This window comes from Egretta garzetta, unplaced genomic scaffold (genome assembly GCF_000687185.1).
Source record: "Egretta garzetta isolate BGI_Z169 unplaced genomic scaffold, ASM68718v1 scaffold166, whole genome shotgun sequence".
Lineage (NCBI taxonomy): Eukaryota > Metazoa > Chordata > Aves > Pelecaniformes > Ardeidae > Egretta > Egretta garzetta.
Genome location: NW_009260133.1, coordinates 3,743,680 through 3,762,729, shown reverse-complemented (window position 1 = coordinate 3,762,729; position 19,050 = coordinate 3,743,680). Strand labels below are relative to the sequence as shown.

General features: G+C 38.1%; 1 protein-coding gene and 1 long non-coding RNA gene across 8 annotated transcripts in view; one reads left to right on the top strand and one right to left on the bottom strand.

Moving 5' to 3' along the window:
- Positions 1 to 7,877: 7,877 nt before the first annotated feature.
- Positions 7,878 to 19,050, bottom strand: part of PPM1B (protein phosphatase, Mg2+/Mn2+ dependent 1B) — a 36,687-nt gene continuing 25,514 nt past the window's right edge. For 2 of the 7 annotated variants that reach the window (XM_035897033.1, XM_035897034.1), the window contains 2 exons: positions 17,975 to 18,032; positions 7,878 to 9,717 (listed from right to left, as the gene is read on the bottom strand). In XM_035897033.1, the coding sequence (XP_035752926.1) occupies positions 9,688 to 9,717; positions 17,975 to 18,032 (88 nt within the window). In that variant the 3' untranslated portion in view covers positions 7,878 to 9,687. Of the gene's footprint in view, positions 9,718 to 10,877; positions 11,657 to 12,742; positions 13,294 to 17,974; positions 18,033 to 19,050 lie in introns of those variants that run through there. The other 5 variants (XM_035897030.1, XM_035897031.1, XM_035897035.1 and 2 more) reach the window with 4 other exon arrangements.
- On the top strand, positions 9,726 to 10,781 carry LOC118452560. Its single transcript, XR_004842371.1, has 2 exons — positions 9,726 to 10,668; positions 10,725 to 10,781. It is a non-coding gene; the product is annotated as an uncharacterized LOC118452560 (long non-coding RNA).

Here is a 19,050-nt window from a genome sequence, read left to right as displayed (position 1 = left end):
AACAGCAGCACACAGCGCTGACTCCTTCTGGGTGCCCTCCCCTACAGAGGGACAAGCACTGTACCGTCACGCATCCACAGAAAAAACTTACTTCAGAGTAAACCCAGGTTTGTTGCCTCCCCAGGAGGAAGCTCACTCGCATAACTGTGCCCTTCTCGGTTTACACCGTTACTGCCCTTCCCTTTATACAATTTATCCATCATGCTTCTGTCCTAGAGGATAACTTCCCAAGTTTTTTTTTTCCAGCCTAGTCCTTAAAAGCTTTGCCAGTGAGAGACCCAGACCTCGAGTTTACCCTTGCCTGAGCTGGGGATGTTCAGCACAATATTAAACCCTGAAAGACTGTTGCTGAAGTTTTGACGGCTACGTGCTCAGGAGTGACTTGGTGTTACTGAAAGACCTCTGAAATGGGAAGCCATCTCCAAATAGATACACGCACCATTCAATGTAATAGGTGGCAGACCTTAATTTTAAATGTCACATTAGCCTGAACATACAAAGGCTGAAATTAAGACAATCCTTACTTTCCAGAAGTTAGATGAACCGATAAATAACTAATTTCAAGAATTAACCGCTGAACACCAGCTGCTTGCCTTTTACGCCCGCCCACAGCCCATTCGCACCTCTGATCTGCAGCCTCGCAATCTTCCCTCTTGCTCCTGCACCACCTCACTGACGTGTACTCCAGCTTCTGTACCGTCCCCTGCCTTCTGTATGTGTATAAAGCACCTCTCAACGGTGCATTTATTGTATCGAAGTGCAAAACCAAAGGGAATACAAGAAGCCTGCCTACCACCACCACGAGGAAAACGTCATCAATGCACACAGAACATAAGCAAGTACTGTTCACACGGTAAGCACGTCGACACGACTGCCGTTTGGAAAGCACTAGACAGCAGCACACAAAAAATGCTTCCAAGAGGCATATGTGATCCATACATTCTCGGGGTTTAGAGGGGATCTCATCACCATGTACCAGTACCTAAGGGGTAGCTATAAGGAAGATGGAGACTCCCTTTTTACAAGGAGTCACATGGAGATGACAAGGGGGAATGGACACAAGTTGCTCTTTGGGAGATTCCAATCGGACATGAGAGGGAAATTCTTCACAGTGATAACAGTCAACCATTGGAAAAATCTCCCCAGGGAAGTGGTTGACTCCGCCACATTGGACACTTTTAAGGCTCAGCTGGACAGGGTGCTGGGCCATCTTGTCTAGACTGTGCTCTGACCTAGGAAGGTTGGACTAGATGATCCTTGAGGTCCCTTCCAACCTAGCATTCTATGGATTACTATTAAAAGCTGTGTTTAGTTCATAAGAAAAGAAATATTCTGGCAATGTAGTGACAGCCACTAGCCATACATAGTTTTCTATGTTGCTTTTCTTTAGGGTTCATTTCTGGGGGACGTTATTTTTCTTAACTATACTGTTTCTTCATATATACTAAAAATATACAGAATTTACCATGCTTAGCATGGGAGGGTTGTTTTTTTTATACACGAGAAATGGCCTAATAAGGCACAAAACTAAGGGCAGATTCTCATTTCCACACAGATAATCCCACCTAGCTTTCCCTTTATGAACAGCACCCTTCCCACTGAACAACCCAGTCCACATGAGCGCAAGACAAACCCTTGGTCTGTGCCTCCATTTTGGCAAGGCCAAACTGAATCTTCAGTGCTGCAATGCCAGAACTGTGATCCTCTACAGCTTTCTGACACCTCCACAGGTACTACTGCCACAGGAAGGAGGAGAACACCAAAATACTGGACTTTCTTAGTATTAAGGCATTTCTCCTGTCACTGCTTTTGGAAGGGAGGAGGATGGCACCGCTCCTGATTAACAGATGGGGAATGCGTGTCCAGGAGCCAGAAACACTCATAGAAACACTCCTAAGTTTCAATTTGAAAAATGACTACACTTTCCCTGGACAACTGTATTTATTTAGCCCAAGCCATACTGACTACCTCCCAACAGCAACCTTTTTCTTTGGAACTGTCTCAAAAAACATTCATATACCATTTCTTATAGCAAAGCCCCTATGAGATGAGTCTGCCTCTTCCTACGCTGGCTTAAAAGGGACTCTGTTCTAAAAACAGGGATAAACAAATGTAGTCAAAGCAGGTTTTTTCAAAGGTGAGGGTTTTTTGTTCGGGTTTTTTGTTTGTTTGTTTGTTTGCTTGTTTTTTTAGATTATTGTTGGTGTCAAGTTTTCCTAGAGTAAGAGGAATTTCAGTTAGGTCTTCACCATGTTATATTATATACCATTTAGGATTATGAACTATACTATAATCCGTTGCCTTGATGTGAAACTAAGTGAAGCGAAGTGAAGCTAAGAAGCTTTTATCTGACAACAGAGCTGTAACATGATACGCCATTTGAATGCATACGCACTCCTAACAGTTTGAAGTTTTGTTTCAGTCACCTGGCATTCAAGGATCCAGTTGTCAGGGTGAAAACAGTTTGGTGAAAGGTGAAGAAAGCATCGCCTGCAGCGAATACCAAGCTTTCCATTTCGAACTTAATGAGTCCACTGAATCGTGTGGGTTCTTCAGGTGCTGTATCTCACGTTATGTATCTGCATAAAATAATTTCAGGCATCTAGCTTGTCTGTACTACTGAACCAGAGAAAAACATAATCCCACATTCCGCAAATATTCACATAGTGCATTTAAACCCTCCTTGCCCCTGTCACTCAAATGGCAGTGACAACTATCACACATACCCATTACGTTCCCTCCCCACGCCCCCAAAGATAAAGCAAATGTCTGTCATTATATAGAATCATTTAGGTTGGAGAAGACCTTTAAGATCATCGATGCACTCTCTCATAGCTCTCATGCTTTTGGCTCTGACGAGGAGTCTGCGGTACCAAGTACAGTGGGACTTGGTTAACCCACTCAGAACAAAACCAGCTTGCATTTCCAAGGTGGGTCTTCCAAACGTTTCACTACTGAAGGCTGAACAGAAAGACAGACATACATCATCTGTAAATCAGTAATAATATAATACCCATTTTGTATGTTTTTTTCCTCCTTTTCCTTAATTTAATCCCAAACCTTTTATTTAATGCAGACCAAAGCATAGGGTCTACTAAGACCACATGAGAAGTTACATCTACCAGACAGAACTTTTGTTTTCAGTTCACAGAAGTAGCACTTGAAAGACAGTAACTGCACGTCAGAAAAAGTTGCTGCAATTACTCACACACTTGGATCTCTGCATTTTTTCCTCCCTCTAATAAGATGAGTGGGAAGTTAAATGCAATAATTGTAATCTCTGAAGCAATAGCATGGAACTTGTTACAACATCTTTAAGGTGAGGACAAGTAGGAATGAAGAGACAAATGTAAAATACATTTCACCATTTTAAAACCTGGCACCCAGCACAATGAAAAAAGGTGTCCCATGACTAAAAGCGGAGACTGAGCAGTTGTTGTAAAGCACCACACTTTTAATCACCTCGCACACTGTTTGCATTAACAGAGTATTTCCTACATCTATCTCTTACCAAATTAAATGCAGATTTAGGAGAGCTGGAAGAAGTATTTTGGTTTGATATCACACATTCTCTGCTCCCCAAACTAAAGCCATTATTATTATTTTAAACACACTCAAAACCCCACATCTGTTTCACATATCCAGGCCAAAATCCTTATTGCACCGTTAAACTTAGATGTGTTTACGAACTTAAGAGGACCTTTGGATAAAGGATCAAAAAAAAATAAATTTCAGAGCACATTCTCCAGTTTCTCCTGAGAATAACAAATTAAATACTGCACAGTATTTGTCCAACATTAAGCAGCCAGCCACCTTTTTGCATAGAAGTAACCTGCCAAAACAAAAACAATATTCACAGAATTAATCTGATGAGGATGGTGTTAAGAATTTTCCTTACAAAAACAAGGGGAGATCTTTAATGCAATCAGACTTTAACATGTATGCATTTACTCCAAAGTTTCCAACTAACTTCTAAATTAGAGCATTTACTAAACTACATGTTCACCCCCCAACTCCCCCCCCAAAAAGAGTAGCTAAAATACATCAGCATAGAGAGGTGTTAGAGAGGTGTGTTTTCATCACAGTTTCCCTTCTAGCACATTTTTTAAAAGACAATTCAGATTTTTCAAGGAGAAATTAATATTCTTACAAGGAATATAACATACACAAATATTTTTGGGTACCATTTCTAAGTTCTGGATGTTATGGTAGGGTTTACCTCACAAGGCACGGAATTTTCATTCTATTTCTGTCCAATTTATTTCACTTAAGCTTTGCAGCTCTTTCGAAGTGATAAAAGCAGATCCCATTCGGTCATTTTCTGACATAACTTTGCATAGAAGTTCTCTGAAAAATACCTGTCTGATAACGTCCCGTAACTACCCAGCAGAATCCAGAAGCCGCCTGAAAAAGGCCAGAAAACACAGTATTTCTGTATTTACAGACCAGATGAACCTCCAAGATCATCATGAGGGGCCTCATGAATTGGACTGTTTCCAAATTTTTGTAGGTCAAAGGCAGGGTCCTTCCACCACCAAACACTGTTACAACATAGCCTCAACTTTCCCAAAACTCACCTGAAATTCCCAAAGTCTGAGAAAGCAGAAAACCAGGGTAAGAGTAATTTCCAAACCAGACTTGACACAACAAATTATTTCCAAGAACACTGTTTCAATTAGTTGCCACAAGTCTTCGGAACATGTCTTCTTACTACATAGCATTTTTCTTCCTTTATTAGCAAGGACAACTAAATATGAGGAAAAACTTCTTTACCTTGAGGGTGACAGAGCACTGGAACAGGCTGCCCAGGGGGGTTGTGGAGTCTCCTTCTCTGGAGATATTCAAAGCCCGCCTGGATGGTGTCCTGTGCAACCTGCTCTGGGTGAACCTGCTTTAGCAGGGGGGTTGGACTAGATGATCTCCCAAGGTCCCTTCCAACCCTTGCCATTCTGTGACTACCGAACCGATGGAGGATGGCAATGGTGCTCCCCCCTCCTCAGAAGCCCATTCCCATGACTTGAATCCTTATCGGCCTTTGGTAGTTTTAAAAGCAGGTGCAGAGGCAATCATTAGTTGATGTTAATTCACAGTCGCTAATGGCAGTAACAGCAAGCAAAGCTTTCACTGTTGGAAATTCCTAGTCAAGCTGCGTATGGACAAATCATGACAGCCAAGCACAGAAGCTGTCATCAATGGAGAAGGAAGTTCTCAATAATCCAGATCTGTCTTTAAATCCAGGCATCGCAGCAAAGGAGAACTTTAAGAAGGTTTTTGAAGAAAAAGGGGAACGGGACCTTTCAGAGGGAAAAGGGCAAAGCACAGCAGCGCTAACTGAGCATGTAGCAAAGTGAATGATGGAAATGAGAGATGACCTCAAGCAGTGAGCTGAACACAAAAAGGAGCACAGGCATGCTAAAATGGAAAAGCTACTTGTCCTTTGATCAACAGAGAAGCAGCAATGTAGGAACGTAAGACGACATAAGCAAAGCATAGCTAAGTCAGATCTATACAGCAACAGTCCAAATGAGCACGAGCAGGACAAGATCAGATTGGCACAGAGAGAAAGGAAGGGGTTATGAAGACACCCGAGACCCCAGGTGGGAGTTTCAACTGCCTAAACTGCACACTTCCTGGATTGCACTGCAAAAGCTCAGTGACTTGGGTACTTTCTTGTGGCTTTGTCAAATTGCCTTCATCTCTGGGAGCATCCCATGCAGTTGCTCACCTGCACCAGTGGAGCTACCTCCCTCTGACTTAATTTTTATTTTAGAGCTAAAAAAACAGCTATAAAGAGCTAAAAGCAACATGCCTTCAGTAGACAGTCCTTATCTAAAATTTGCTTTTTAGCCCAACAAAACCCTAATTAGTTAACAGGTTAAAAAATGCTTGGCACAGTGGCTTTTTTTACCAGAATAGACCTGATATCTAACATTAGGCAGCACTGGGTTTTGCTTCATCTTCCAGAAATAAAAATTGCCCCTAAAGCTTGGTTCAATTCTGTAACTAATCTCAAGTTCCTACTCATTTTGATTTCCGCTATGAACCTTTGAAATGCCAAAGGAAAAACGACTGGTTTTCTGAGGCTAATTTTATTTTTTTTATGATTTAAGCCAGTGATTATGGCTGAGAGTGTAAGAAAGCTCAGAGATGAAGCAGCTGACTTAACTCCACTTTGTAAGTGATACCAAGAAGCTACCTAGCCACTAATAGCTAGCCTATGATGTGTTAAAAGAAATGACATCTTGCCTATTTCAAGTGTACGGTTTGGTTTTGCTTTTTTTTTTTTTTTTCCTCCTTCACCTAAATAGCAACATCAGCATTAGGTCACATAAGGGGCATGAAAAGTCTGGATATTTTGGCCAAGTCCTACAAAGGTTTGCATGCAGGCTCAAATAAGCACATGATGATCCAGAGGAGGCTTTTGTTGTAGTTAACCTCTCATACTAGCCTTCTGAGGTCAGGATGATACCACTTAGATTTGCATCCATTTCTTTATTCCCTATTCCATTCAACACACTAATCAAGATGAGGTAAAACCAATCTCTATTTTGCTCAAGTTTAGCAGAGAACAGACTTGAGAACTGACACAGACTACTTTGTCTCTGTTACAGGAGAAGTCAGAAAAATGAAGAGAAGAAAAGAATCAAGCTGAATTTGACATGTGAGAAAGACCTGAGGTGGAAGAGACACTCCCCACTCTCAGCCTTCCACAGAAGTATCTTTACATTAGTTACCAGGTTGGCAATATAATTAAGAGATCATAATCTTAAAACAAATGTTAAAATTGACAAGTTATGGCAAATACATGAACAAATTTTATCAAACATCCAGACTTCTCACTGACTACAAAGTCAAAAAGCATAAGTGTTTTGGGTTTTTTTTCCAGGCTGCTGAAATCTGAACAGTATCTTGATTAAACTAAAAACGTGATTAGAATTTGGAACCTAACAGATGCATGAATGGAAGTAATGCTAATTTAAAGAAAAAAAAAAGTCTGGATTTACATTTTTTTGTAGCTGTGCAAGCTATGGTCCTTCCCTTTGAAATACCTATGTGCAGGCTTCACTTCCATACAATAAAAGCATAAACCCTTTTATTTCAGGGAGACTATCCACATTATGTAAAAAGCCTACACATGTAAGTGTCCATAGGACTGGAGCCTATGGAGTACAAGAACTCTCAGCAGTGGAACAAGGTATTCAAATTGCAGTTCATGAGGAAAGCATGCAGGAGTTATGCTGTACAAGCAGATCCAACAAAAAAGCTCAAACAACTTACAGACTTACAGAGCTTAGACTCAAAAATCTACAGGTTATTCGTAAATGCACCCATTCCACAGTGACACTAAGAATTCAGACAGGTTGTTACCACGCAGTATCAGTTACATGCAGGATTTTGGTTTCCTTTCCCACCCAGCTAAACAACTTCAATAATAAAGTTTAAAAAAAAATAAATAGAAGTTTTAATGCAAGAGCATTAACATTAGAGAAATTTCTATCCAAAACACTGCGCAAAAGTAAAACTTTATAGGTCTCACCTCAGATCTTTAAGAAACTTCAAGAAATTATTGGCCTAAAGTCAAGTTTAATCTGCATTTTTAGACCTTAAATGAATGCTCTCCCACAGCCAGAATAAGACTCATTCCAGCTGAACTTGGGATAGATTTGCCCTAGGAGCCCTACATGTTGTTTGCACCCTTCTGTCTCCCAGAAGAGCCCACTCTGAGACTTGGGGCTTATTGTGACAAAAAGCCACATTCGCTACAGAATGAACACAAATCCATCACCGAGACACCTCATAAATCCTATCTGGTTATCTCTTCATACAGAATACTTGCATCTTCTTGATAAATCCTTCTCAAGAAAATAGAAAGCATATCACACTGTTTTAGCAATCCTTTATTGAAGATAACAAGTTGGTTATGTTCACTGTATTGTATGAAACATCACAATATCATACTGGGAAGGTACTATCAGTACAGGGTTGGACCAGAGCGGACAGTCTGAACAATAAACCATTTTGCATTCTTCATTCCCTATCTTTTAACAACCCCCAAAAAAACCAGTAAAGGGACAAATACCTGTTAACATCATCATTTAGAACACTTTAACTTACAAGGCTAAAATCTAATGAATAAATAAAATATACTGTGGCAATAATCCTCTCTAGACAAAAAAAAAAAAAAAAAAAATCAGATACACAGTGAATCAAAATGATTGGGAAAGCTGGCCTTTGGCACCAGTATGAAAGAGCGTGTGGTTTTTACAGACTCACCATGGGGATAAAGTTACAGAAAAATACCATGAATTCCATTTCACACAAAACCAGTTGATGACTGTCATTAGCTTAAAACTACACACAAGGGCAATTACATCCTCGCTGAAACACAGTTTAAACAAATAGGAAAATGTCTACAAGGCATCCACAGCATGTAAATCATGTACAGATGGATACATTCATTGTTTCCCCTCCCCAATAGCTTTTATTTTAGATAAATACTTTACTCTTCCCCATTTTCAGCATTTACTGGACTCATTACATGCACAACTCAAAGAAGTCAGAAAAAAAGTCAAGGTTATTGCAAAAATAGAATTAAACTAAGAATCTTCAAGTACCTTACATGACAGCCACTCTGTACCATGCCCATTGCTTATAAAATGAAAGGTCATTGAACCCATGAAAATATCTCTAATATTTTCTTAATTTAAAATAGATAATTTTAAGTGTATTTATAGTAATCTCAAAGTGATAATTTGAACTTTGAAAATAATGCAAACAATTAAAAATTATACCCATATTACACAAGACTTCTGTCTGTATCTTAAGCTGGAAAAAAAAAATAATCAAAAAACTATAGAAAACCACATAGAACAAAAAAATAATCACAATTTACATTATAATAAAGGCAAATTTTCAGCATTTTTTAAAAAACCTGCAGCTGTGAGAGATGTCAAAGCAAGTCACTACTAACTATAAATTCATCAGTTTGGTTTTAAAAGATTTTCTCTAGCAAGAGTTTAAGGGTGTGTTGTACACATGCGTAAAATTCTTACTGTTTTTAGATGCCTAGAATCTTCATATATTATTGCCAAATACACTTATCTTAAAGCAAGCAGTAGGCAACATATCACAATTTGGACACCGCAGGGAAACCTAACGGTCTGGTAATACAGGTAAAACTGGAAAATTAAAAAAAAAAATACAAATCTGATAGCGTATTGCCCAATTGAAATTATTTCCAAGCCACAGAGCTGCAAAGCCTTCCAACTTGGTAAAGTGAAATAAGTAATGTCTCAAACCATTACTCGTACTCTCTCATGCTCATGTGTTGCACGTTTCATTTAGCCATAGTGTATCTTCAGAGTACACCTACGATCCCATGCACCTCAGGTACATATACCAATCTGCTGAGAGAATCCTTCCTTCCTTCCTTCTTAGGGCCAAAGTTCATCACAGATGTAATCAGTACGCCTGAGGCTGGTAAAAATACTGTAGTACAGGCAATGCTAAGAGTGGCAATATCAGAAAACACAAAAATGAACAAATGATGGAAAATTCTAATATCTTTCTGCCCATTTCACAAAAAGTTGGAAATCCACCAGAATTTTTCCCTTGTATTGAAGAAAACATATTTAAAAGTTTTTTTCCCCCTTTCAGAATCAAAAGCATTTTAGTAGATTTGTAAGGCTACCACGGATCTTCTAGATCTCCAGCACCCTACAGGAAAAGAAGAGGAGAAACATTACTACTCACCAATACAAACGAAAACATTTTGTTGCACTTTGGATTTAAGTGGCACAATTAAGTAGAATACTAGCATAAGACAGATTAATTTTTCCTTTTTTTCCGTACCTGCCCACTTCCTCACACACATTTTCTGTTCCTCAAATTCATGAGGGAATTCACTTTTATAAAACATGAATCCAGTAAAGCTATAAGCATAAAGCCTTAAAATTAAATATTTATCTAAAATTCTATTAAATCATAGCTATCAATAGACACTACATCTATGGACTACAAAAAAAATACTAAGGAACTCAGCTCTTCAGGTATTCCTGGTCCGCAAGAAATTCCCGCAGGGTCTTTTTCATTAAGGCAGTGAAATTTGTACCTATTTTGAACAACGATATTTTTGTGCAAGTGTTATGAGCTGACCATTGACACAAGAATTCCAGATTTAGTTTATTAGCAGATTAGCTACCGACACTGTAAGCTCCCAGTGTTATCAGTGATCTACCCAAATGCATGTACATACATGTGCCATACACCAAAAGACACGGAAAAGATTTGGTAGAAGGTAAACTCTGTGGAATAGCCAGGTTATTCATTTATATGGCTGACGTTTAACTTGAACTTAAGAAATGTTGCCCAAATAGAGGATTACGATGAATGTACCAAACCCCAAATTACTCAAATGTTTGTAGAAACCAACAAACATCATGAGTTACTATCAGAAGCTATGAAAAGTTTCAAGTCATGTCAGAAGACAGCATTTCAAAGGAAGTTTATTACTCGCTTAAAAGAGTCAATATGCATACAGATATTATTCCACAGCACACTCTTTATTTTCACTTAAACACAAATCCTTAGAACTTGACACTAGGTACTAAATCTAAGTACATTTTCACTTCTGGATATATGTTGTGCTACAACCTGGGAAGTACAGTAGTCCAGATCAACAGTGGATACAATTTAAATTGGGGGTTGTGCTACAACCTGGGAAGTACAGTAGTCCAGAAAATAGGTACTTGTGATCAACAGTGGATACAATTTAAATTGGGGAAAAAAAAAAAAAAAATCAAATGCATTTCATGAAGAATAAGTGACAACCTAAAACAAAGCTTTTGTAATTTAGTTGTAATATAAGCCATACACAATTCAAATACAAACATGCAGTATATGATGCTGGGGGAAAAGGAAAAAAAAGACTGAAGAATCTACACAGTTCAACTGATTTGCACATTAAGAGATACAATTAAGGTGTGAAGTACTTTACAATTAGCAAACATATACCTTCAAAATTATTATTTAAGAGTGTACTTAAAAGAAAAAAAATTTAAAATTTATTTTTGCCGTAGCATGTTAGATTCCTATTGTTGTCACAGGACTTAAAAAAAAATCAAAATCTCAGATGGGAAGTTAACTGCTTGCTATACAAGACAAGATGTAATTACTATAATATACCACAGTATTTGAACTTCTAAGGAAAAAAGAGCTTTGTATAAACAATCTGTACAAATAACTAAGGTAAAAACAAACAGAATTCTAGGATAGATGTGACAAATGTTGAGATATAAACAAAGGAAAATACGCCAAGTGAAGCGAAGCTTTAAATCCGCTAGGTAAAACATTACGTCTGTTTATGACTCATCTCATTCATCCCTGAATCTTCATTTGAGCTCTGCGTTTCAGCAAGGTGATTCCCAGATTCTGTGTGGGTGTCTGGTAGGGGGTCACTGGGTCCAGCATGAGTATCTGAAGTGGATGCTGCAGGTGATGCAGCAGTGCACTCTTCTCCCTGCACCTTAGCTAGCCTGTAACTAGTCAGCATCTCTTCCAGAAGGTGGCGGTAGTTCCCCCTATGAGTAATTCTCATTTGCCTGAGCGCTTCCACCAATTTTCCCTGCGTTCCACTTTCCTCGGCTTCGCCAGGGTCCTTTTTTTAAGATTCAAGACCCCAAAAAGATCAGTAGTTAAACTAGAGTATTTTCTAACGACATTTAAAAGAAAAAAAAAAAACACAAACAAAACACCAAAACACAACACAATTTTCCTGAGAAAACATCAGCTTTGCTCTGTTTGAATCTAACACCCCTTACTAGCAACACACATCTTAGAACAGTATCATCCATGTACGTATTCTATACAACATCATATTTTAAGACACGATACCTATTACAACAGTGTTTTTACTCATTTCAATTGATTTTCAGCCAGTGTCAATGTGGTACCTCCCCCCAGTTAACTCCATCTCGGTTCAAAATGTCATTTGATGAATATAGCTGATATTCCCTGCAACTGTGGTCAGTTGTCAGTAAAAAAATTTGCAAAGTTAAGCTTATTTAGCCACCAGCTCAGTATTTTTAATTGTGAATTTCTGCACAGCCAATAGCACCAGTCCTGTGAAAAATTTACTAAAGAGAATACATTACTGCTAGCAGTTTAGTTGAAGCATCACATCGAAATACATGCTCAAAGTGTTGTAGAAAACAATTCCTCTACATTAAAGACTGATTTTTGCATGCATGATGCTGCCACGAAAGAAATGCGCAGCTACCTATCAGCACTAGGAGGGAGTGGTGGTGTTTCAACAACATGAGACACTATTTCAGGTAGATGTGTGTATTGGCCAGAAAAATTAACAGGTAGAATCATAGAATCATTGCTGACTCAACTGCTTCCCTGGGCAGCCCGTTCCAGAGTCCGATAACCCTTTAAGTGAAGAAATTTTTCCTAGTATCCAATCTAAACCTCTCCTGGTGCAACTTGAGGCCATTTCCTCTTGACCTATCAGTTGTTACTTGGCAGAAGGGACCAGCCCCCACCTTGCTTTCAAGGCAGTTGTAGAGGGCAATAAGGTCTCCTCTCAGCCTCCTCTTCTCCAGGCTAAACAACCCCAGTTCCCTCAGCCGCTCCTCATCAGACTTGTGCTCCAGACCCCTCGCCAGCTTCGTTGCCCTTCTCTGGACACGCTCCAGTGCCTCAACATCCTTCTTGAACTGAGGGGCCCAAAACTGAACCCAGTATTTGAGGTGCGGCCTCACCAGTGCCGAGTACAGGGGAAGGATGACAGCTATTCAGAGTAAAATCTAGCAACCTACAGCACAAAACGCAAGTTAGCTTCCTGATTAAGGAATGGAGGTCTCCTCTGCAAACCACCTATTTGGCCACAAGCCTTCAGTTTAAAAAAAAAGAGACCTGGGGTTTTTTTGTTGGTTCTTTTTGCAATAGACTTGCACATCTATCTATTACAGTGCTGAGACTGATACTAGATATTTTAACTTTCAAGTGCTAAAGCAGTACTGTTGCTTTAATGGAATAGTACATTTTAAATTATTAATATCTAGCAAGTTAAAGCTAGACAAATGGAACTGTATCTCTGGAAGCTGGCAGATTTTGCAATACATTAGAGGTAAAATCCAGACTGTCTTTTTCTCATGCTGACCTCATTTTATTGTCATCTAGTCCAAAAGCTTCATAAACTACAAGTATTGCAGTCACTCATTTACAAGCTTAATAGCAGCATTAAGACGGTATCTTGGGTTCAGTAGGATTTTGGATGCTGTAATGTTCCTGGAATAGAAGCCCCAAGACTGATTAGCACAGTCTAAGTTAAAAAGGGGACAATTTTACAACAAAAATGAATGTTACTGCATATAATGCTATCCCTCTAAGCTGAATTTGTTGCATAAAGACATACTTCCACTGTGGTTTGCTGGTCTTAGTTTGAGATGTTTTGACTCCCATGGACTAGCATTTTCATGTTCAGGTAGCTCTTCAAGAGCCCAGTGAGGAGAAGCAAGTTAAAGGAGGCAGTTTTAATTCATGAAGTGAGACTGTTTTAATGCCTCATGAGCACAAAGTCAGTGAAAACTCAGGGCATCAAGATGAGGCTATGGATGTATCCTATTTCTTACGTTTTGGAAAAAAAAAAAAATACTATTTGTGTATTTATCTAGCCAATATTAAAAAAAGGGCAGCCGAGCTGAAGAATTCCATTTTTTTTTACAGTTCAGAGAACATCTAATTCCATAGTTCCTCCAGGCCATCAGTTTTGCTCTGAGGTTATATTAGCAAACATAAACCCTGAATCTCCACATTTTATAATATTCAGATCTTTAACAATTCTTCTGGCAGACTGAAGTGAATACTTTCACTCTCATGCAACACTGAAGAGTAAAAGCAATAAGCAATATAATGGCAGGTCTGAGACTCCTAACAATTAAAATGCTAGTAGGAGTCAAAATAACTGTGTCGTTAGTGTTTGACATTCAAACTCATATTCTGCTGTATATACTATATATATACTCTATAACTCAGATTTTTCTCTAATTATTTGTGGCTAGAACAGGTCCTTGAAAACTAAGATTATTGTGCAAGTTAGCATTTGTCTTCCTTCATGTTCTAATTCAACTTAGTGCTACTGACCATAAACCAAAAAAATACATTGTTGCTAGCTATAATGAACATAAGCATACACAATTTTTACACAAATTCTGCTCTGTTAAATTATGTGTATAAAAAGGGATACTATGTATTAGGGACAGGACGTACAATGTTTAAGGGTGTAAGAATTTTGTCCATTTTAAAAATTATCTGTAGCAGCTCTTAGTGACATATGATTTGATTTAGCAAAGTGCCAATGTATAGTATTAGTAAAAGCAAGAGAGAAATGTGATTGGTTTCAAACAAGATACTCAAACACAGCTTTAAACAAATGCCACTGAAACTACTAACACAGCCACTAATTCTAACATTGTTCCTTATGTTTGAGGATACATATAAACCCAAGTAGCCTAACTGGATAGTAGCCTTCTAGTCTTAGGAACACAGGAGAAAAAAAATGGTCAAAGTAGAGCCATTAGAGAAAGAGTAATACTTTAATGTGTTAACTAGAACACCGACTCAGTGGTATTGTAACATTACAGCGGTAACAATTATTTAGCTATGAAGAAGTTCTTTTAAATTCCCTTTAAAGATCTGAAAGAACCAAGCCCCAATACGTAACAGATTTCTGTGACTTCACTTGCACCTGTAAAGGCACAAGCCACCACATTTATAGCAGAAGTCCCTCTGCTGAAACACTGGCAGAGATGCTCTTTCTGAGCCCAGTGCAGGGCTCTCTCCAGCCCTGGATTTATGAAATACTTGTACTCTGCTGAGATGCCCAAAAGAACAAGAAACTTATGACTGCTATACCCTGAAGCCACACTAGTGATGTCTGAATACTGCTCTTGTAAGGATTCTTTCACTCCTCAGTCTCTCACTCTACACAAGGTCTCCTTGTTTAGGCTACATGTTAAAGATTCTCAGAAAGTGTGCATGTAAAGAATTGGAAGAAGTCAGTCCTCAATCGCCAGCTTGGATGACAAAAAAATTCTAAGCACAGCACTAACTGAAGTCTTCACAGTGCTGAGGAAAAACAAAGCTAATCCAGAAAAAGATACCACCCTGGTTTTGATTTATATACTTTCTAAGAACTTATTTGCCAAGATACTATGATCCAGTTCACAGTAACTCAGGGTAACTAGTTGAAATTGTTCAACACTGAAAAGTATAATCTTTAGAAGGATGTCATAGTCTCAATTGCAGAAGTTAATCTGGTTGGTTTGGGTGGTTGTTTTTGTGGTTTTAGAAGTTTTTTGCTCATGTGTGTTAATATTTTAGCAAGTACATTATTACTTTGTCAAGGTAAAAAAATGTTTCTAGCCTTACATAAAATCATCAAAAGAAGATGACTGCCACAGGCAGACTTTCCAGTTAGTAACAGCAGTATTCTGCACTACGCCCACGCTCTAACAGACATGTGTACACTGTTAACTACGTATGGGGAAAGAATCTCAAGTGCAAGTCAGTGCACCTTTGTGCTCTGCAGACGCGGCATCTGTGTCTGCAGCTCATCATATCTAGTATGAAGATCTGCTCTCGCTTCATACTAGTTACAACAGGGGCATTACTAGTTAGATTTTGGTCTCACCTGGAAATGTCATCATTGGGATGTACTGTATGTTTCCTTCCTACCTTTGCTTCCTGTTTATATGAGATATGTGTGGCAACTTTATCACAGTGTGTAGACATTGTGGAGAGTCTGATGTTGAGTAACTGAACTGCTTCCTTCCCTTTTAGCCCCTCCGTGCACTAGAGTATTCAGTTCAAAATACTGAGAGATCACCACATATATACCTGGAACGGAGTAAGACTAGCAAGGAAGTCATGTTTTCATCAACTCAGAGATGAGGCCCACTAAATTCATCTGCTTCAGGGATAGTAAGATAACAATTCCTACTTGCTGGGAAAGCACAAACAGGAATTGCCTCCCTCACCCAGTGGCGCATCCTCCTCTCAAACTGCTCTGGACCAGAATCACACAGGATGGAAAGAAGAAAAGGTACTGACTGGCAAATGGCATCTTACCAACAAGATAAAGCTAAAATTTAATCTAGTGTATTTAAAACACGTCATCCAAATCATTATCAAAATTTGCATTCAATACCAACAGAAGCCAAAGTTTATAAAGTAGACTGGAGAGTACTGCTCACATTTCGCATTAAAGAAGCCAAATTAAAAAGGACCCAAAACAACTATCCAGGGATTCTAATGGCAAGAAAGGTCAAAGCTATTAATGGCAATAAGGGTAAAAGCTATATTCTTTCATGAGCAATTTGCATATTTAGTTTAGTTACCTCATTTTACTAAACTATAATGGATGATGTACAAAAATTTTGTGGAGGTAGCCAATACACAAAAGGACGCTGTACTATATGTTAGGACTTTCAGCAAGCTTGCATGGCTACTGAAAAGTAAATATGGACTTAGAAAAGATGCATCATATATACAACTATTGCATATGACATTTCTAGAAAGTTACCATTAGACAAACTTCTTTTTTTCCCCTTCTTAAAAAAACCAACTTATAAAACCTATGCTACAATACTCAAATAAACCACTTTTACTAAGAACATTACCCCAAAAGCAGGAACAAAATTATGGCTAAACGTGAAAAGTAGTAGCAGACTGATAGAGGTGCAGAGTTTCCTGAAGGACTAAAGCAGCTGAAAAGAGGAAAATTTTGTCTAGCTTGTTTTGGGGTCCTATTGCGCAATTTGTTGAAAGTTAAATAAAAAAATGTATACTCTCTCACTTCCAAACTAAAACAAAGGAACAAATGCTAAAAAATGAAAATGTTAAGGGATTTCTTTTCTATTTGTACTCTAACAGAATAGGTGTCCCTTCCACCTACACAAGCTTTCTAACTTAAGAGAATAAACCAAATATAGGCAGTCAAGAGAAGATGACAGTGGGAAAAAAGAATTGTGGTGAGACTGCATATTCACAATCTCAAGGTACACAATCGTTCATTTCAAGTATTTAAAATAAAAGTTGACACCTCCAACACCATTCATTGTAATGAATATCTGACTGAGGACCTGGTAGCTATCTCAGAAGAGAAAAAAATATGACAAAGGATTTACTAGAAGATGAATGGTACCGTCACAGATTAGTTCACATAAAACATACAGGAAATGAAAACGTGTACAAGCAGTGATGTTTAAGTGTTCTTCAGTTTTCCAATGATTTTTTTAAGCAAATTTAACCACAACCGATATGAACACCGGTTATTACTTTTTATACTAATATTAAGAACCACATAATAACCAGGTTTAAAGTTACAGTAAACCATATTCCAACCAAAAATCAACTTCTTAGGAACTGAGCAAAAGAATGTAAGCCATTTTAGAAATCAGAACCAAAGTAAACTAAAATAACTTTACACTTTCCTTAGAACACTGCACATGGGATATTTAAAGATAGTGTAAACTTCAAAAAATTAGTCAATATTAGTCTCATTATCTTTTATATTCAATGTACCAAGGAAGTGTGCCCCCTCTTCCAGATTTCTGGACAGTAGACATAATAGCTAGTAAGTAATGAACATGCTGACCATATTTTTTGACAAAAATAAACTATAATTTAAAAAACCCTGCACTGTTGCCTTCCAGGTTTGACTGAAAAAGCAGTAGTCAATTAAAAGTTTAAGAAGTCTTTCAGAATTGGGTGTCAGTTTGCTGTCTTTTTGAGGATGAAGTTCTACATCAGATCATCCAAAGCAAGGTCAAAATGAACTGTATGCTACAATACAGATCTTGTGTTTATAATACTTTATTGGCAGTGATGTATACTTTTCCTTAATGTATGACACTACTTTGATGTTCTCGTTAACAAAGAGGTGTAGCAAATCAAAATGTGAACTTACCCCCTCATTCTCTCTGTGTGGATTCAGCCTACTATACACAGCTTCAATAATATTACGCCTAAAAAGAGAAGTTTTAAAAAAATTAAGCACAAAGGATTTAAAAACATTGAGAACTTAATGTTTGAGCACAGTAATAATTACAAAGTGTTTAGGATGTTTTTCCTTTAACCTGCCTCTTAAAAAGATGAAGCCCACTCTCAGTGTCTGTACTCGCTTTCAGTATGATGTTTGGGGATTTAGCAGTAAGTCAGGATTTGTAAATACTAAACAAGGCAAAACATTTTCTTCCCTTCCCTTCCCTATGGTTTACCCTTTTACATCTTTCCAGCTGCATATGCAGATTTTGCCGAGAGTAACGTTTAAATCTACATTTTGCTTACTCTAACAAAATTCTTCAAGTTTGCTGGTTTTCTTGCCTTATTTCTGGTTGTGGTACTTGAAGACAGTTGGGGTTTTCCCCATTTTTATTACACATACACATGTTACTACTTGCCTACAAGCTTTTGAAGTATGGTGCCCAGAGTATATAACCTCTGAAATCTGTTGTCTAGTGTCTATTCACACTGTAGAAATTAAAACCCAAACGCCACTAGCTACGCTTTTTTCTGGCCATGCTATGTAAGGCCACACCTTTGCAGGGAGGCAAAATAAGCACAAAAAGCTTCTCAAAAAATAAAACCCAAAGCATGAACAGACTTCTGAGAAGAAAAAGGTTATGTCCTTACACCTTCAAATCACAGTAAGAACACTCAGACAAGTATAATAAATGTAATCAAAGTTGCTGACAGCTTCAACAAAAAAAGAACTGCTACGTTAAATAAGACTCTGGAAGTGGCCAAGATGTATAAAAAATGATGTCTTAGAGAATGCGGATAAGCACTGACTTAATTCTTCCAAACAAAGAGCACAAGGGCATCAAATGAATACAGCAGCAAAAGTCTCAAAAATACACAGTGATGGCTCTTGATGCAACAGAGGTTTCTGCCTCAGAAATGAGGATGCTACAAGTTTGATGAGGCTCCTTTTGAACATATTTAACTTAATGGAAGAGAAATTCTAAGTCACTAAGTACATAA